The 21239-nt window shown below is 33.7% G+C and overlaps 2 protein-coding genes across 2 annotated transcripts; one reads left to right on the top strand and one right to left on the bottom strand.

Moving 5' to 3' along the window:
* The first annotated feature begins 769 nt into the window (after positions 1-769).
* On the top strand, positions 770-3468 carry LOC143594595 (protein MID1-COMPLEMENTING ACTIVITY 1-like). The gene is made up of 5 exons (XM_077073861.1): positions 770-1244; positions 2162-2597; positions 2672-2743; positions 2849-2955; positions 3042-3468. Exons 1-5 carry the CDS (start codon positions 834-836, stop codon positions 3279-3281), a joined length of 1266 nt encoding a protein of 421 aa, XP_076929976.1. The 5' UTR covers positions 770-833; the 3' UTR covers positions 3282-3468.
* A 1123-nt stretch (positions 3469-4591) lies between these two features.
* Positions 4592-7887, bottom strand: LOC143594597 (la-related protein 1C-like). Its single transcript, XM_077073863.1, has 6 exons — positions 7413-7887; positions 6605-7190; positions 6390-6534; positions 6200-6290; positions 5220-5291; positions 4592-5152 (listed from the first exon to the last, which is right to left on the bottom strand). Exons 1-6 carry the CDS (start codon positions 7842-7844, stop codon positions 4886-4888), a joined length of 1593 nt encoding a protein of 530 aa, XP_076929978.1. The 5' UTR covers positions 7845-7887; the 3' UTR covers positions 4592-4885.
* Between the last annotated feature and the right edge of the window lie 13352 nt (positions 7888-21239).

Below are 21239 nucleotides of genomic sequence, written 5' to 3'. Positions count from 1 at the left end.
AAGAAGTATTAAAAGGCATTTGAAATATATCAAATATAAAACCATACACATATATATTAAGTAGACATTATTTGGATATAAAGGCAGGCTGCTCCAGTTGTGTAACGTATATATCTCGGTGAAGATGAAATAAACCAACACAGAAAAACCAGTGCTATATTATTTTGATCATATAATATCATCACGAAGAAGCCGACCGATTCTTCACATCCGATCAATTATTCCAACAAAAAGTTGCATGAAGGTGGCCATTGCAGTCTGCTTCAAGTCTTTCTTTATAACTAGACACATTACATCAAGCAGATAAAGGTTCTTAGCATAACACTAGCAATCCAACTAGAAGGTAAACCGATTCAAATTTTTTCGTTACCGTTGCAGGGGTATTTAGGTCCTTTCATTTGTGAAGTTTGTTAGTTTCTTATGTGTCACTATTATATAGCTCTTATCTGATAAATATAGTATACTAAGCTTTTGCTTATTGTAGTTGATCTTTGGTATAGCATAACTGTATTAGAACTAGTTAAATTTAATGTTTGGCATTTCATTTTAAACGATTCTGATTATTTAGACGTTATAACCAAAACAATCAACGAATCATTTAGTAATTTATGAACCATTTTTACATGTTAAAATCACTCAAAATAATTAGTTATCTTATTCTGATTAGTCCATATCACATAATCATTTTCGTGTGTGAGTTAGCCGTTTTAAAAAATAATAATAAAAACATGAAAAATAAAATAAAAAAAATCATAATCACTTTCGAAACACAGTGTCAAAACACCCCCTAAACCATAGTTTCTGAAATCAGTTGCATAAATACAGGTAGTTAAATGGCAGCAGCATGGGAACATTTTGGGGAGATTGCAAGTGTGGCCCAGTTAACCGGGCTAGATGCAGGGAAGTTAATCGGGCTAATCGTGCAGGCGGCTAATACAGCCCGAATGCACAAGAAAAACTGCAGGCAGTTTGCTAACCATTTAAAGTTGATTGGAAATCTGTTGCAACAACTTAAGCTTTCAGAACTTAAGAAGTACCCCGAAACTCGTGAACCGTTGGAGCAACTTGAGGATGCATTAAGAAGGTCTTATATTTTGGTCAACAGTTGTCAAGACAGAAGCTATCTGTACTTGCTTGCTAACGGATGGAACATTGTTTACCAGTTTAGAAAGGCTCAAAATGAAATAGATAGATATTTGAAGATCATCCCGCTTATTACTCTAGTCGACAGTGCTCGGGTCAGGGTATGATTCATACACTTTTTAACTGTGGAAACATTTTTGACATTTTTGTGTTTCTGTTAATTGCATATTCATGAACTTTTCTAGATGTCGTGTTAGAAAAAAAGGTCAACACGGTCAAAGTTACGACGAGCCGGATGTCACATCATCATTTTGACCGTACATTGAAATTTTTATGAAGTCTTGAGTCTTCTTTTGAGTGAAAATAATCTTGGTAACCCGAATTAAGTTACTTCTTTATATTCTATGGGTGATATAAACTAGTTAACTTTTCTCATTTTTCATAAAATGTTACAACATTTTAGCAAATAAAAGTCATGCACGTGCGAAAAAATAAAAAATTAAACATGAAAAAGTTATTCAACCCATTAAAGTCTTTACACTTGTCTCGAATGATGTATCTGTGAAAAAATTAATTAAAATAATGACATGTTATCTCTTAAATTTGTCAAGGTTTGATGAAGGAACATTCTTTTTTACACAAAAAGTTAAATGTAATCTTATTTTAATGAATTCAAAGGGTAACGAGTCATTATTTTAACAAGTACATGCATTTTAGACAAGTATAGGTACTTTAATATATCAAAATTGTGTCAAGTTGCTTTTTTAGGAACTTTTAACATATGTCGGGACTTTTATATGTCTAAATTACGTTGACTTTTTCATGAAAATTTAGAAAATATAACGGATTTTATGATATTAACCTTTCTATTAGTTGTATATTCAAAAACCTTTTAAGATGTTGTCAGAAAAAAAAGGTCAATATGGTCAAACTTACGACACGCAATATATTTCCGTACATTGAAATTTTCATAAAGTTTGAGCCTTTTTGAGAGAGAGAACAATCTTGGTCACCCAAATTATATGACTTTTATAGATTCTATTCTCTTAAAAAGATTTTTGCCTTTTATCGTAACCAGGAAAGATTGGAATATATTGAAATGGACCAACGGGAGTACACGCTAGATGATGAAGACAGAAAGGTGCAAGATGTGATTATGAAGCCGGTACCTTCAGATACCGATGCAGACGTGTTAAAGAAATCACTTTCTTGTAGCTACCCACATTTGCCATTCAATAAAGCTATCCAAAAAGAAAGTGAAAAACTTCACGTCGAATTAGAACATTCGCAGGCTAACTTAGATGTAGGCCAATGCCAAGTAATCCAACATCTTATTGAGGTTACAGAAGTTGTTGCTTCAAAATCTGAATCAAAAAAGGACCCACCAAACAAAAGTACCAAGAAAATAGATTCAGATTTTAGCAACTATAAAGAAAACCGAAAAGAGAGAGGATCAGACCGAGACGAAGAATGGCATTCTGATCTACTTGGTTGCTGTTCAGAGCCATTGATGTGTATGTTTTGCAGCATAATAATACGAGTCTTACTAAACTGTTATGCTAATGTATTTTACATTGTATTTGTACAGGCTTGAAGACTTTCTTGTTTCCTTGTGGCGCAGTTTCGAAACTTGCTACTGTGGCAACAGGCCGACACACAAGTAAGAATGTGTTTAGAATCTAGATGACTTTATGTGATCATTATGGTTTTTGCGTGTTTGTTTATTTAATGACGATAAACGTGTTGGTGTTTGTATTGAGCACAGCTTCTGCAGAGGCCTGCAATGACCTCATGGCTTATTCTCTTATATTATCATGTTGTTGTTACACTTGTTGCATAAGAAGGAAGCTTCGAAAGACTTTGAATATTACGGTATGCAAAGTTAGAAGAATATGCCTTTATGAATTTATATTTCATTAATATAAACTTATAGAGACATGTTTGATCTGTTTAAACAGGGAGGGTGGTGTGATGACTTTCTTTCTCATCTAATGTGCTGTTGTTGCGCACTTGTACAAGAGTTACGAGAAGTCAAGATTAGAGAAATTCACGGTATGCATGTCTTTCCCCTAAGTTTTAACATTATACCACATTCTTCAAGTTTTGATCATTTATGTAATGGATACTGGATTTATGCAGGTGAGAAGTCGAAAATGAGTGCACCGCCCTTTCAATACATGGAACCCATAAATGAATAGGACATATCAATTCACATGGGCTTTAAGATTATATAATTAAGTTCTACACAGTTGACAACTTGGTTGAGTATGACTACATTATCTACAGCCTAAAAGTCACACATTTGACAGCGTGGAACAAATAATATACACAGAGAGATTGTTTAGTGGTTCAATATTCCTTCATGGTTTCCTTTTGTAAAGTTGTCTTGCCAACCTTCTTAGTGGACTAACAATTTTGAATAAGAATAAAAGTACATTTCATACAAAAGTTGGTCAACACTCAATAGTCTTTGCGGTAGTGATTTAGGGGTGAGTGACTTAAAGATTTTAATTTCTTTGATTGAATTATTGATAAGAATGTTGAACTGTTTAAGCAGTAATTGTTTGAGATTATTTATTTCATTACGAATTCTGTTTAATATTTAATCAAATTCTAATCCTTGCTGATTCTATCAGGGCCTAATACGCAAAATGATAGCTTGACTGAGAAAGTAAAGATGTTACTCTACCTATAAAAAGAATGCTAGTTATAATAAGCCAAATCATGCCAACATTGAGAATGTAAGAGCATGAGAACCGTAAGTATAACATCCGTTTGGTCTGAAACTACGCCTTAAACCTTGAACAAGCATAAGTTTGTGAATAAACTCTGAAACTACGCGTTAAACCTCAAACAAGCATAAGTTTGTAGTTTAGTTTAATAATCTCTGAAACTGCGACTTACCTTAAACGAGCCTAAGTTCTTAAAATAAACAACATAATCAAAATAAAGCAGAGTTGTTCTCAGCAATGGCAGAAGCCATCTATCCATACATTTGCTAGCCTACATGAAAACCACTTCTATAAGCAACTTATCCAACTCACACCTTCTCTAGTCTCTAAGCTTAACTCCTAAATTAGACACTTTTTCACAATCAAGTGACTTGAATCCTATACCACCTTGATACACCTACGCCAAGGGCGCTTTGGTATTTTAAGGCCTTTTCCACCTTTATTAAAAAGGTTGGAGTTACTCAAAAGAGCCCAAGTTATTAATTGTAAGTAAGCTATCATCAAGATGATGCAATTGCCAATGTTATGCTGTATAACCAGTTTCAATTCTGAGACACAGAAGTCAAATAACACAACACTAACAGCATCCATCTTCTCCTGCAGCACGCAAGACCGAAGGTATCATACTATATTACTATCATAGTCAATGGAACTTAAAAGGACACATTATAAAGCACATAATCAATAAAGAGACTGGGAGTGTTGGGGAAGTATAGTAAATCACAAAACTCTTCCCCAGGATCGTCATCAAGTCAAAACACAAACCAACAACCATAAGACAGATAATTTCAAAACATTAAAGTATAATTTTCAATCCAACAAACCCCTAATTACTACTGTCATAATACTATCCTTTTGGTGTTTCTTCCAGTCATTATTAGAAGTCTTTACTTTTCTTTTTTTCTGTTCTTTTCTCTTTTTTTTGGTTTTCAAGTTTTTAATTTTTTTTTTGATCTGTTCATTTGCCTCTCAAAACATCGTTTCCATGGGAATCAAAGATAAAAGCCCACATCATCATAATTGAGGTCCACCCACTCTTTTCAAAACATGAGTTTTAGTTGATAAACCCTTCAAGCCGCAGTTGCATGGTCAAAACGAGCCTGTTGACTAGCCACACCAACGTTCTCCTCCCCTCCAGTAAATTCCCCAGAACTTGACCTGCTAAAATAAGTCTCATGAACCTGATTTCTTGAAGTGGGCCCATGCAGTGAAAGACCCTGAATTTGTGACACCAACCCTTCATGGTTGGTCTGAGGGCTTGATGGATTTGAGTATTGGCCAGATGCAGCAGGCATTATCCATTTCATCCAATCATTTCGCCTCCGTATCTTGTCACCCTACAAGGTAGGGTATGTTAGAACATACAGTTTTGAATACGATTCATAATAATCTAACAATCCTTACCTGTACTTCCACAACAGCTGAAGCTCGCATAGCATCTAATATTAGTTGGACATTATCCGTCAAATAAGAAACCTGTAAAAGGCAAAACATCATGTCATAAGATGTATAATAGCACAGTGATATCACAATCATGGTGGCAAAAGAAGTTATTTAAGACATTGAATTTAGCCATCAGTATTAACTAAAGAAAAACTGTTAAAAAGCAGACAAGAATAAAAGAGACCCATCAATGAAACCCTATTGTTTACGGAAAGAGAAACAACTATATATCTAACTTGCAAAGGAAATTATGTAAGCAAAACAAATTAGCTGCATAATATCTTTGCATAACAAAAGGGCTTACACATTGACTATGCATTTGACTTTGATGAGAAGATCAGAAGAATGACATTGATGTGGTCTGTTGAGTTTAATTATGTAGTTTGCATTAGCACACATACAAACTATAGGAGCATATTAATCTAATTGTGTATTGAATAGATTTAGAAAAACAAGGCAGTTCGACAGTCATGGTGCCACAAGATATATTCAAAGTCAATTTCACTTCCAAAAAAAAAACATTAGATTGTTTACACACTCATTGTAATCACTAGTATAAAGACTATTTAATATTCGAACATGGTTGTGAAATAAAGTCACATAGAGCATTTAAGTGTCGAAGCAATATAAAACCATGCTATATTTTAATCCATCAATCAATTAATACATGAACACGATTTGTACTTGCTGGTAGAGAAATGAAGTATAAAGTATTTGAACAAAAACCCACAAAAATTACGTCCATCCAAGACTGATAAACTTCAATATTTACGTAATATGAGATTTAAAAAACATATTCTGCCCAAACATACAGTGATGTTTCAATGCAAGATGCGCACATGTTTAATATTGTAAAAGTTGCAATAATATGGACTAAAAATGAAAAAAAAAGATTCAACAATAAAGTAAAAAAATAAACTGTATTATTCTTAAATACTCACTTTTTTAAAGCCAGCTATCAAGCCAACAGAAACCCAACCCTGTTCATCCATGTTCCGCCTCAAGTATGTATCTCTGACCAAGTTCTCATTACTGCAGTCAAACACTAGCCGTTAAATCCTCAACACCAATGTAAAGTTTCTAGTAGTATCCAAAAACCACAATCTATTTTGTAAATTAAAAACAATGTACCTGAAATAGTAATCAATTTGCTTCACTATATTAGCATACAACAAGGGATCATGGCCAGCATAGTACACTTGAGGCTGTATCGGTGCACCAAAAGGCATTGCTGGTGGAGGTGGACCAGACATATACATTAAAGAAGATGCCACATCTGCAAGATAATAAACATCATGTAAAACCATAAAGTTTGTATCATACTAACTGATAACAGAAAACCTCACCAGGGTACATCATGTTGTTGCCAAAAGGTGGTACTACTGGCAAATGAATTGACGGAGGAATAAATGGAGCAGAAGTATGTACAGAGGGTCGTACATAACCCCTTGAAAAACCTCTCTGAGGTTGCATATGTGCATCTCTGTTATTAAAGCTTCTACTGTGTTGATTCCATTCCGAGTTCCCATGATCATGGTCTCGTTTCCCTCCATAGTTATGATGATACGAACCACCATTATTTCCTCTTCTATTACCCCTTTGATGGTGGTGATCATTACCACCGTGAGATTGTGACCCAAACCCTCCTTTTTGTGAGTCTTTATGTGCATGGTCTTTTGGAGAAGCCTGTTCAGTAGCATTTCCCGGCTTCCCAGATGTATTATGCGGCTGCTCCACCACTGAATCTTGACTTATTGGTGGAGTCGGTTGATCAACCACACCGTTAGCTGATGCATTCGCACTAGAGTTGCCATTACCACCACCTCGCTTCATTGACTTCTGCCTTGATGGTGCCACATGGTTTGGAGTTGAAGTAGAGTTGAAGTTACTTGCAGCTGCCTGTTTATGTGACGGTGAAGAGCTTCCTGTAACCTACAATGCAACAAAGGTATATACAAACAAGAGGCGTATACAAGTCATCATATCTAAAATAAAAGTGAAAACCTCCTATACGAATCAGCCCTTATCATTATTCATATACGCAACTATGTAACAATATATTAAAACCTTCAATTTGACAAATTCATACAAATTAAACAATCAATCAGAGCGTAACCGATAACTAATTACTAAGAATAATAAAAGTGCTTCTACCTGTAATGCAGGGGGCAAGGAACCATCCGAAAGCGCTTTCAACGACTCCGAGGATGACGACTTAAGCGTGGGCTTAGTCGACTCACCAAGCGCAGGCCAAGCTGCACCCATAACCGGACTAACAGCAACAGCATCCACAACTCCATTCGAAGGCCTATTCCACACAGGCTTCTTATTACCACCACCACCACTATTATCAGAACCATTAGCCTGACCCTCAGTACCCAAATCATCACCAAAACCACCCACCTCCGGCACCGCCTTAACCAGAGACCAATCAGGCATAGCAATAGCATCACCAACATGCTCCGGACCCGCCGTCACGGGTTCGGACTCACCACGGACAATCTGAGTCCAGGGCGATGTAAACCCTCGCTGCAAATTAGGGCTAGGTAACCCACCATCGCCAGATTGAACGTTGGTAGCAGCCATAGGGTTTTGGTTTTTTATTTCAAACAAATTATTATTAAACAAATAAACACTGAAATTAGGGTTTTCTTGTAATCAAATAAGTTTATCGATCAAAACCCCAACACACACGATCGATCAAAATTGGGAGATGATTAAATACAACTAATAATGTTATAGGGTTTGATGATAGTGTTGTTGTTCCAATGATAATATTATTATTGGTTTGACGGATGGATCAGCAGCAGAGCACAGATGATCCGATCAAACACACACAGACAAACAAACAATAAACAGCACGGACGGAAGGAGGCTGGTTTGGTTTGGTTTTGTTTCTTCAGACGCACATACAAAGGACCTGTGTCTTTATCTTTATCTCTATCTCTTTGGTAACTCCACGTGAAATGTCCATTATGCCCTTTTTACCGTGGGTGTTTTTACATGTGATGGTTAGGATCCGAGGGTATTTTCGTGGAATGTGGGATTTGGTGGCTGTGAGATTAGCTTTGCTTGGAATTTTAGGTGTGTGAGGATTGCTTGAATGTACCCTTGTAGTTTCGGTTATAGCATATTCAGTCCTCGATTCTTTGTTATATGTAATGTAACTTTATTTATAGTAGATTAGTACTTGAATACAAGAAAAAAGCTTGTATTACAAAATCCTTTCTAAACCCAACTTATTCAATTACCAAGTTTTTTGAGTTTTTTTTGTCGGTATAATACCGATACCGATACAGTTTGGTATGATATCGGTATTTTCTGAATTTTGTACAAAATACATGTACTGTAGCGGTACCGAACCGAACATTTCGGTACTGGTACCGGTACCAAATATTTTCGATTTTTCGAGTTCAGGATTTCGGGATCGATACTGGTACTATCCCAAACTCATTCCTACACCAAAGTGGGAGGAAAACGGGTAAAAAACTATGTTGCAAACCCTATTTAATATTAAAATCGATCGTATTGAAAACAAAAGTTTTGGGTATGTGAAATCGAAAGAGTAGTTGAATGAATATTATTTTATAAAATAAGAAAAGTGATTTATTGATGACTAAAAGTTGGCACACGCCACCAATAAAACACATGTCCAAAACCATTATATACAATTAAAAGTACATATATCTAGAGTCCTAGTTGTAGTAGCATTCATTGTTGAACAGAAATAAATTAAACACTATCAAGATCCATGATCAGTTGGTTTACCACCTAACTGTTATGTTATTAGTTATTATTTTTCTTGTAAGAGTTTTTCATGTCTATTTGTGTGTATTCATGTTAAATTGTAATTCATTTGAATTAAAGCATTCATAATGATGGATGAATTAAATTATAAAATTACAAATAAAACAAATAATTATATTATATATATGAAAAAAATTATTATATTTATGCTTGTAACTATACTATGTGCACATAAACTGATTTTATTAATATCACAAATTGATTATTTTAATGAACTTAATAAAAAAATACACGTGCAAAAACTTACCCGGGTAGCGCTCTTTCTATTGAAAATTTCATCCTTAGTGTCATTAATGTATAATTAAAATTTTTTTTGTTATGAACCAATTTAGAAAATAAGATTATTTATACGATAATAGTTCTAATCCTCAGTCTAAATACAGAATGAGCGTTACCTTTATTGATATATTTATTAATTTACCACCCATCGAAGGAAATGAGAACATGAAAGTGCGATGGATGTTTTTCAAGAACAACGTTTTTTAAGTTAAACCATGAAAAAGATTTTGATAAGTTTCAGGGGGCTTCTCGACTTTGTCATAATGACAACATAAAAACAACATGTTAACCCATTCAATTTTGTGAATATTTTGCTTCATTTGAATATAGTTTTGCATAACATACTTCCCATACAACGTTCAGATCACAATTGAAGGAAAGGTTAATGTTGACACAAATATTTTAAATTTAATAAAAGTTAGAAGCATTGATAGGTCAATATGCAAAATTGTCGCAATCTTTTCTAAAATTTAAATATTCAAAGAAACAATAGTCAATTTGCAAAATTCCGTAGCTTTTAATTATTTCCAAATATGCCATTTAAAAATTTGAAATGCGAATCATGTTTAAATTTATAACTTTCATCCGTTTGACATTGTCAAGTCAACACATTGAATCCGTAATAAATTTGACAATAAGTCTATTTACATTCTCAAACTTTTATAGAATACCTACATATCCCATTTTTGACTCGTAACAAATTTTAACATAAATGTAGTTAATTTGTACCAAACAATCTATTTACCAACTTTTGACCAATAAAAATCAAATTTAAGTTCCTCAAAAAACCCCAAACAATCATTGATAAAAAAACTAAGACATTAAATATGATAAACTTTATTATGTCTGAAAGTGATTGTTATATACTATCATTACATTTTAACATATATATAGTTTACTAAATTAACCGAAAAATAAATGGATATATTTCAAACATATATTTATAATTTATAAATTTATATGATAATTTATAACAACAACAACAACAATAATAATAATAATAGATAAATGGGTTGATTTAAAAAAACAATGATCGACTTTTAAAAATATATTTATAATTTAATGATTATTTTTTTTTGTAAAATGAAAGCATATTTGAGTTTTGTTTTTTCTTTATAATCTTCTACGATATACATAGATATTAATGATGACATTTAAAATTATATTCTTTTCAATTTTTGACAAACATTGTTTGTTGTTAATTTTTGGATTTCACCAAGTATTTTGGAATATATAGTAAAAAAATATGTTAATATTTATTTTTATAAAAATGTAGAGATATAATATAAATAATGTGTAAAAGGAAAATGAATAATTATTGATCTATTAAAATTAATTAAAATCTTAGTTTTAAAGGAATAAAAATTGTGAAAATTAATCAAAACATAACAAGAGATCAAAGTTATTTTACTTAATTTGAATAGGGAGATATAACCAATATCAAAGAGCATCACAAGAGATAGTTTGATGTTGATATTTTATATATTAATATGTAAATTAGAAAGGGCCCGAATAGTTTAAAATTATTTCATCTTTAACGAAACCTAATTTTACCCTCTAAACATTGTAACTCTTTTCTTGAGCCCAAGAGGCTTTGTCCGGTAACACATATATAAAAACATAAAATTCAGTTTTGACCAAAAAGATATAAAGTGTAAAATAACACATAGAGTTCTTAATCAGATTGACCAAAAATATGTTAAGTGTAAAATATAAATAAGGTATATTGGTTTTTCTTAATCCCAATTATTATCTTTTGGTCGTTGTCGGTCTCAACTAATGAATTGGCTTCTGCACTCCCAACTTTTAACGTATTTGTTTCCAACTGTCTGTGACTAATATAATCCTAATGTCGTTAGTTGCAGGTCGCCGGAAAAACCTTTTTGACCCAAGTGTGTTAAAATACAAAGGGTATAAAAACCCCTCAAAAAAATTAATAAAAAAATAAAAACTCAAATATAAATAAAAAGCGCAAAATGTAAAATAACTCAAATGTTTCCCCTGTCATCCTCATTAATAAAATTTAATAAAATAAAAAAAGCGGTTTTGTACCGGTTCAGGTTTGATTTTTTGGTTCGGTTTTGTTTTTTTTCATTTCGGTCGGTTTTGCTATCTGTTCGGTTTCAATGATTTTGGTTTCGATTTCTCGGTTTCTATTCAGTTTCGTGGGTTTTGTTTAAAATAAAATTGGATTAAGCTTGTTTTAGTCCATTCTAACCCATAATCAAAAGTCACTAGCATTTCCCCAACCCATATTGACTTCATTGGAAAATTCTTTTGATCCATCCTAACCCATTCCAATTTTAAAAATTATCCATATTGACCCAAAACAATCCATTTTGGTTTGTTTTGCCACCCCTAATCAAAATCATAACAATTAATATGAAAATAGTATATGCAACTAACTGGGTTCTTTAAGTGAATGAAACGTTGTCGTTTGGGGAATTAATGAGGTGTTCTTTGAGAAATATTATATTACTAGCTTTTAGCCAGCGTGTTACGTATGATTATTTAGTTTTTTTTTGTAAATATTATTTTGAATATATAATTTCTTATCTTAATTTAAGTAGTTGTGTTTTATAATGTTTTGGAGCTACATAGGCTATAGTTGGTGTTTGGGCTTATTTTTTGTTTTAAGTTATTTTAAGGATTTTGTTTTTGTTGTATTTGTTATATTGGTTTCGACGTAGATGAACTATGGTTGTCGCTTTTAACATTATTTTAGCTGTAGTTTTAACTTTTGGCTTCGACTAAGATGGGCTATACTCTATATTTATTGTTGATAGAATTACAAATTTTGTCCTTTAAACAAAGCCAATTTACGGTTCGTGTCCTTTATTTAGTTTCTTTGCAGGCGGTATACTTTAACATTTTTTTTCTGCATGTTATGTCCTTTACGCTAACTGAGTTAGAAAAACTCAGTTAAATAATCTCACGTGAGGCGCATGTGAGGGCATATTTGTCTTTTCGTCTATACCTGCAAACAAAAACCCTTTATCAGTGGTTTCCCCCTCTTTTAACCCACCCCACCCTCCCCGATTAGGGCTTCAAATCAATTAGGGCTCGATGCAAAATTCAAATACTAGGGCTCAATTGAGGATGACTTACTGTGTTTGTGGCAAGGTAGTTGTTGTTCGAACTTCATGGACAGATAGAAATCCTGGTCGTCGCTTTTTCTCTTGTACAGACATGGTAAGTTTGTAATTCGATTTAAGTTCCAGTGAATCGTTTATCCTTCATCTTTCTTCTCTTTTCCAGACATTGGATGGCCCCTTTCTTGGATGTCGTGACCCACCAATATGTGAACGGGAAATGGAGATTATCCTAGGCTTGTTGAAGTCGAAAAACAATGTTGAACAAAGTTTAGAGAGTTATAAAGAACAAACAAGAATTATGAGGAAGAGATTGGTCATTAGTTGGGTCATATTTCATTGCAACTGTAATTGCAATGAAAATGTAGCTATAAAGAACAAGCAGGAAGATGAAGTTGTTGACTATTTGTATTTTGACTTTATTTTGGATGTAATTTGGTAATGTATCATCAGTAGTATGTTGTAATGGATGTAATGTGTTAATGCTAAATAGGGTGTTGAATAATGTGTTCAAGTGTGTTGAATAATTTGTTGACAAAGTGTAACACCCCGGCTAAAGCGGAAACGTCTAAGTGTGACGTACAGATTGCTCAAAACACATGTGACACTATTAAGTGACAATATTATCATTAATTAATTTAAACATCAAGTACACAAGTTTGTAACAAGAAATACAAGAAAAATACAAAAAAAATACAAGAACAATTAACAACTTGTCCATTTATCAATATAACCTAAGTTCTAGTGCCTTCTTGTTGTGTCAACTTCGAATAGATGTACCTGTAGCATATATATAAAATAATGTCAACTAAATGAATAGTTGGTGAGTTCACACAAGTTTGATATAAGTACATAAAAATCATACAATTCCATGAACAAATGTAAATGAGCAAGTAAAGTCCTTTCCAGTTGGGATTGTGCACCAACGTACTCAGATAAGCGCAAGTAAGGTCCTTTCCAGTTGGGGTTGTGCACCAACGTACTCGGATAATGAGGCTCTTTTCCACTCATAACAACAAATGTCTTGAGCGCAAAGGGGGGGCGTATGATCGTACTTATTGAGATACCATGAGCAAGTAATCTTTGAGCAAGTAACAAGTAAACACACAAGTTCATGTAACGAATTGTAGTTTGTAAATATTGAATAAACGAAATTGTAATTTGGATATGATATATATGATACCCCAAAAAGTAGTAAAAGAGTAAAAAGGGGGTGCGATAAACTCACTTTTGAGATTAAAGCTAAACTTGAAATGACAACCAAAAGCACGTTAAAGAAAATGATCGATCGAACCTCACAAACTATAAATAAACAAAATATAATAATCAAAGACTAACTAAGGGGATTGTAAAGTTTAAAGAATACTAAATCAAATGAATAAAATAATAAGATAAAAACAAGGAAAAAATCAAAAAGGAAGATGAAATACAAAATCAGTTTTTGGACAGGAAACTGTTCTGTTTTGTTTAAGGTATTTAAAATATCAAACAATTTAATTTTAAAGCAAAACTTTCCAGTCTACTAAATGAGAATGTTTGAACAACTTTCATTCAGAAAAGTTTTACAAATTCGTAACCTAAATAGACCAAAACAGCCATGTAAATCAGAGGGTACGAATCTGCGCACTGTTTATAAAATATTATTGTGAATTCATACGAATGAATTAAAATGCGTAAAAATAGTTATTAGAACTGTATTTCAATGAAGTGTATCACAGAATCTGGTATTGCACTTTTTCAGTTTGTTATGAACAAGATATGCCTATTTCTTTGACAGCTATATCTAATGTCAAAACTGAAATATTGCTAGAAGCAATATTTTAACGATTTCGATCAGGATTTTGATGAAATAAAATTATGGACTCTTTCGGATAAGATTATATAACATTTATGAGCATATATCATAAAAAATCCTTGGGTCATTTGAATAAAATAATAAAGATTCAAAACAAATAAATAAAGATGTAAGAACGTTTCAAGTGTGAACTTGGTGTAATCGATCATCTCCTTGTGTTCTTTGTCTCATCCACCCTATACACCATGGTGTATGGATTATGTGGATTCATAGACATGATTGTGTTATGGTCATGTGACCATTTGATTAATTAGTATGAACAAGAATTAAAATAAATAGAAATAAGATGAAGAAGACTTGAATAATTAAAATCCTACATTTGAAATAAAAAAAAATAAAGATATAATTCTTTTGAACTTTTCAAATAGTGGTGCCAAAAATGAAAGGGGTGGGAGTGGGTTTCTATTTATACTAAAATGAGGAGGTTACTCTTAAGAATATTTTAATGAAAAAATTGATTAGAAGAGTGCTTTGGGGAAAAAGGTTTGACCAAAACTTAAATGGTGTAAGAAGATATTTTACATTTTTTAAAAAATAAATAACTTTAGGTAAAAATAAATGTGAAATAACTAAATTAAAAGGATGTACTTTGATTATACATAAATAATGTTAATTATGTGATATTTGAATAAAAAAAATTATGAGTGTTATAATATATATATATATATATATATATATATATATATATATTAGTAATGATTAATATTATTAAATAACTTTAGGAAAGAAAAACTATTACATATGAAATATGTAACATATGATTATATGTATAACTAACCGAATCACATCGAATAATAAAACGAGTCGGGTTTTTGGGTTTGAAATTAAAGAATGTTACACAAAGTATGATCCAAACAGTCACAATATGCAGGTCCATTATGCACAAACTACACAAACAGTCCATCTGCACAAGCCATCTGCACAATATGTCCAAGCCATCTGCACAATATGCACATCCATATGCACATATTCACATAATAATACAAATCTGATCCAATGGAAAATATGTCATAAATAACTAAAATCTGATCCAAGGGCAAATATGTCATAAATAAGTAAAATTTGATCCAAGGGCAAATATGTCATAAATAAGTAAAATCTGATCCAAGGGAAAATATGTCCAAGCCATCTACACAACCATAAAAATATTACCAACAATCATAAATGCAAACAACAACCAACTTAAATGATGAACAACCATATTAAAAGCTACTTGCCATTAAACAACTATAAAAATTCAACAACCATTACACATCCATAAAACATTAGTCAGATGACAACTTAAAACATCCATTAAGTCAACAACTTAAAAGCTACAAAAAAAGTCAAACAGTAGCCAAATAACATTAATCAGCAACATGTGGGACCCATCTTCCATATCCCCTTCAATCACTGCCCCCACCCTTATCAAATCATCTTTTCTTATCCTAATTTGTCTTCTTGTTTCAACTGCATGTGCCTTGATCATATCCTTCACCTCTGCTTTTGTACCAAAACTTGTCCCACATGGAAAAGATAATCCATGTCCCTCTCATTTCCTTGTTTTTCTATATACAACCTATCATTATCCAACATAACATCATCCATTTCAATGTCCAAACCCTCTAAATTACCAATTGCATCCTGCTGTTCAACTTCAAAATCATTATGCAATCTGAAATCCCTCATATCTACATCTACATCATCTGTGTCACCATCTTCATAGTTGAAATCACTATGTGAATCACTTTCTGAATCTTCATCACCCTCCTTAGTTTTCTTAACATTCTTAGATTTCTTATAGTTCTTAGATGTCTTCACATTCTGTGATTTCTTAACTGGACAAACCTCTACATGTTCATCACATCAGAATACTCATCTCTCATTTCAAAATTAGAATCCCTACTATAATTAGTTCCACTTTCATCTGAACTTGAAGATTCATCAATATCTTCTCCACCATTATCTCCAATATCATCTCCACTTTCATCATCTGAAATTGAAGATTCTTCACTATCTCCATCTCCACCTCCATCTCCACCTCCACCTCCACCTCCACCTCCACCTCCATCACCATTGTAATCGATCTCCACATCATTTGTAGGTTGCACACAAAAAGCATTTTCTCCAAACAAAGGGTCAAATTCTGGATCCTCATGACATAAATCAATTTGGTTTTGTTGTTCAACAACACCAACATTATTCTCTTGTTGAACATTCTCATTTGCATCCTATTTGTCTTGTTCCACAACAACCTTTTGAACAACAACCTCATTTGTGCTATCTTGCCATTCCAACAACAACATTTTCTTAGCTGAGTTTGCTTTATCTAGTACTACCTCACTTGAAAGAAACTTCTCATATGTTATCTCTTCAGTGGTAAACTTTGAGGGTGGGCATAAGTATGTGTGTACAGAGGTGTACTCATGCTCAACATACACATTCATTAACTGATTACAAGCTCCAATATACTTAGCAAATCCCCTAACATCATCTTCACTTCCCAAAGCTCTAAGCCCCCAATCCAATTCTGAACCTGATACTACATAATGGTAGAATCTGACCTTATTTGTTGGATAGTCAAATTGACCCAAGATTCCATCAAGCTCGTGAACAGAAAACTTGTCAATATCTAGCATTTCAACAAAATGAGCAACGGCTCTGTTATAAACCCGTCTAGGAAATATGGTGAAAGTACCACCATGGTGCAACTTGATCGAGAACAAATGCTGATTACTTACTACACGTAAAAGATTAAACAGTTGCTAGTTAAATAAACCCGATTATAAACCCTAAAATTTGAACTTATCATAAAACTTCTCAGCATCCGATTGTTCAAAAGCTTCACGGATGAAGTACCGAGGATCATCCATTTAGGTTTTTAGTTTCTGATAGGAGAATGTTGTTAAATTAAAGCATTCAATTAGGGTTTTTTATTTCGGATATAGGGGTTTTTGAAGGATCACCGTAAAATGAATCGATTAAGGGTGGGGGAAACCACTGATAAAGGATTTTTGTTTGCAGGTATAGACGAAAAGACAAATATGCCCTCACATGCGCCTCATGTGACATTATTTTACTGAGTTTTTCTAACCCTGTTAGTATAAAGGACATAACGTGTAGAAAAAAAAGTTTAAAGTACACCGCATGCAAAGAAACTAAATAACGGAAACGAACCGTAAATTGGCTTTGTTTAAAGGACAAAATTTGTAATTCTGTCTTATTGTTTGGGTGATAACAATTTTGATAAACATGCTCAAAGTACTATGTAAATAAACCTCATTCGGAGCAATACATCTATAATGTATATCTTTAAATCGAACAATTTTAAACTTCCCAAACAAAAACTTAAAGGAGAATAGTTCCGTTAAGTTTTTTTTTTCTTCTTTTCTTAAAAGTGGTCCAATGAGAAAAAGTGGGCGAAAGGTGGTACGTGCGACAATAATTTTTTGAGGTGAGTTATTATTAGCTAACTTTAGCAGTAAAAAATGATATTATTAAAATAAAATATGCCAATAAAAAATATACGTTTATAGGTGTAGGTTATTTGGTGGTGACAGATTCATACATACCAACAATTATAATTGAAAATTTTAAAATATTACCATTCTTCTAACATTATAGATAGTTTTGATGTAATAAAATATAACCCGAAGCTATCACATTTCTTAAAAGAGTTCAACGGGTCTTGCACAGTAACTTATCGACGCAAAAGAATTGTAACTTTGTTTTTAATATGATCGGGTTTGCCATTCAAAAGGGGGTGACGGCCCAGCTTGTTGCCCGTTTATCCACCTCTCTATTGTAATTAAATCCTTAAAAGCGATTAAAGGGCACGCCTAGGCGCAATTTTTATGCGAACCGGTGGTTTCCCGCTTCTTAATGCTGAAGGCGCATATATAGGAGAAATTTTTGATTTTTTTGATTTGTTTTAGGTTTTTTCTGATTTCTTTTTATAAATCAATAACTGATTGATAAGAATCACCTAAAAATTAGGTCAACTTACGTAATGTAAAGCCCCGTTACTGGTGCCTCACTTTGGACGTTAGATTTACTCATAAGCACAGTTCCAAATATCAGAGTTAATTAAATCTTTCACGGAATATTAAATGGTTAACCATTCAGTACAAGTATCCATAATTTGTCCTTTAAAACATAACGTAAAACATATAAATAAAACATCATAACAAAATCTTCAGATGCCAGCCTCGTCCAATCCTGCCATGTGTCCTCCTTAAGCTAATTGTCTCAACCTATTCACCTGCGTGCATACTAAAAGTCAGCTACGCTGGGTGAGTTCTAGTTAAAACAGGTAACATACAATACATTCTTATATTACATACTTAACCTTCTTTACTTTCTTTCATACATACGTAAGTATATACTTTCATTCTTACTTTCATACTTTCTTTCTTTCATACTTCATATTTTATCTTTCTTTACATACATACTTGTAACATTATGAAAATTTTGAGTTCAAATTATAAACTTTTCAAAGTTAAGGGACCAAATTTGCCAAATTTCCAAACCTTAGGGTTTAAAACGAAGATTCTGTTTTCTTGTCCTATCACGATACGCGACGGGGCAAAAGACAAAACCATCGCCTACCGCGATGGGGTTTGGTCAACGCTTCTAGAAGAGGTCAACAGCGATACGCGATCGCTGTTGGGATCGCTGTTAACCTACGTCATCGCATATCGCGATGACGTGGCTTGACACCTCTAGCACCAGCTCTGCCACGTGTCCACACGTGGCACACCTTCTGCCGCGTGTCCCGACACGTGGCCACACGTGGCATGACGTCCGCCACGTGCCCACACGTGGTACACCGGCTGCCACATGATGCCACGCGACAAACATACATTGTGACTGCGCAGGTCTACGTCGCGCTACGCGACGGGTGCCCAGGAGGCCGTCGCGTACCGCGACGGGTTCCAGAATTTTGCCTTTAATAGCAGCCTCAGGTCTTCATATTTTCACACCAAAAATACACATACAATCTTCTCTCTACTCTCTCTCTAAACTCTGAAATTCCGACCCTCGATCCACCTCAAAAAACGTGCCATAATACCTCGATTTCCGTGTCCTGATCCTCGATTTCCTTGTCGACGTTACCTCGAAGTTTGTGCCACCCTCCACCCGCATACGACCAAGGAAGGTGTTTGTTCTCGAAAGGCGTGTCACCAATTTTCGAAGATTGGTGTTATTGTTGATGTGCCAAAGTTGATCGAGAAAGTGAAGCGGCGTTGGAGTGCTGCTCAAGTTCCTAGAGTTTCTAAACGCCAAAAAGGTTAGGGTAACGACAAATGAATATAATATAATATTATATTAATGGCTTAAGCCTTAAGTCGAGGTTAGACTCGATGCCTCGATAAAAGAGAAATAAACATAACAAAGAAAAGAAAATAAGATTGAATTGTAAATATGTATATATGTGTGTAAGTATATATGTATATTATTTGTTATGAAATTATTATTTAAGAAATAATGAGTATTCTTAAATAATAAAAAGAAAAGAATACGTTTCTTTGAGAAGAAGAAACGTCGGGTTTTTATAAATAAACTAAAGGTTTATAATTACTTTTAAACTAAAGGGTTTCAAGTAAAAGAGATTTATGAACTAAAGGTTCATCGAGGTAGAGTTATAAAATAAGACTAAAGGTCTTAAGCCGGATTGTATATCCGACTAACAAATGTTTATACTCGTACTATAGGTGCGAGATAAAAAGGGAAAGACCCTCGGACGGTGAGTGAAGCCGATCCCAAAGCGAAAAGGCGAATACGCCCCCAAAATTTTAAACTTGTTTCAAAATGAGTCAAACATGTTATATGAAAATGATTACAAGGGACTACGTGTCCCTAAAACCATTATAAATGAAAGTATAAACCTAGCCCTCAGGCTGTGGTATACGTGTGTCCGGATCCTTACATATGTGGTAGTACGCGATGGGCACATCGCACCACCCTGATCGTAGGACGCTTTCCCGCGGGAAGTACGATCATTGTGTATACTTACGGGTACTTAACTAAGTCGAACGCTGCGGTGTTTGCTGAGGTGACCTAGAGTAGAGACTTGAATTTATAAATGCGATTTGACTTTGTTATTTCTAAGCCACGATGGGCCGAGGCAGGCGAGTCTCGAGGGGTAATAAAGTAAAAGAAAGTATTTTTGCGTCAGCGTGTTCACCAGCATTCGTTGCTGACGTATTTTATTTACATTTTGCAGGTGAACAAGGATAGCGCTTGGAATGCCGAAGTGCTATGAATATCCGATGGCTCGGATTTTGTTTTGTATAAATTCAAAAATATAATTGGTGGTTTTGTAATGATAAAACAAGTAATCTTTTGAACTTAAACGGGAATCTTTTATAATCCCGTCTTTTGTAATATTGCAACTTTAATTCACAAGTTTTATAAGTCTCCCGATAATATAACACAACTCTGATTTATTGAAAAATGTGGTACCAACTACTCGGTCGCACTCCTAGGCCCAAGATGGGGGTGTGACAATACTTAAACATTTTAAAGAGCCTTTCGCCCTATAACCTCACAAATATTATTAGGGTCTGCCACCCTTAAAGAGCCTCTCGCCCTATAACCTCACCGATATTATTAGGGTCTGCCACCCTCCTTCACATATATTATTAGGGTCTGCCACCCTCCTTCACAGATATTATTAGGGTCTGCTACCCTCACCGTCAATTCCTTCATATCATACTTTCCTTTTCTTTTATAAATTTACATATTTTCTTTCATACATACATCATACATACATCATACATACAACATATATAAATAATCACATTATCTAACTATCTCCTGACAGTAAATGCAATATCAGAAGATCGTTCATGTACCGTCAAGCATTCTTTCATAACTTTCACATATATCATAATAGGCATACACTTAACACTTAAGCTAAGTGTATTAACAAATCACATCGAGTATGCACACAACCCCGAAAACATA

The sequence above is a fragment of the Bidens hawaiensis genome, unplaced genomic scaffold, assembly GCF_021521415.1.
Source record: "Bidens hawaiensis isolate Kalapana, Puna unplaced genomic scaffold, B.hawaiensis_p1.1 tig00043994_1, whole genome shotgun sequence".
In the NCBI taxonomy this organism is placed as follows: Eukaryota; Viridiplantae; Streptophyta; class Magnoliopsida; order Asterales; family Asteraceae; genus Bidens; species Bidens hawaiensis.
The sequence above is the reverse complement of the archived record's forward strand: the minus strand, read 5'-3'. Positions and strand labels throughout refer to the sequence as shown.

What these genes read in the sequence shown, in the direction of transcription:
- LOC143594595 (XM_077073861.1), top strand. Translation starts at nt 834, where the DNA reads ATGGCAGCAGCATGGGAACATTTTGGGGAGATTGCAAGTGTGGCCCAG. An exon ending in TCGACAGTGCTCGGGTCAGG is followed by an intron (nt 1,245 to 2,161) that starts GTATGATTCATA and finishes TATCGTAACCAG; the next exon opens with GAAAGATTGGAATATATTGA. An exon ending in GAAAGACTTTGAATATTACG is followed by an intron (nt 2,956 to 3,041) that starts GTATGCAAAGTT and finishes CTGTTTAAACAG; the next exon opens with GGAGGGTGGTGTGATGACTT.
- LOC143594597 (XM_077073863.1), bottom strand. Translation starts at nt 7,844, where the DNA reads ATGGCTGCTACCAACGTTCAATCTGGCGATGGTGGGTTACCTAGCCCT. An exon ending in CCTTGCCCCCTGCATTACAG is followed by an intron (nt 7,191 to 7,412) that starts GTAGAAGCACTT and finishes GTTGCATTGTAG; the next exon opens with GTTACAGGAAGCTCTTCACC. An exon ending in CAGCTGTTGTGGAAGTACAG is followed by an intron (nt 5,153 to 5,219) that starts GTAAGGATTGTT and finishes CCTACCTTGTAG; the next exon opens with GGTGACAAGATACGGAGGCG.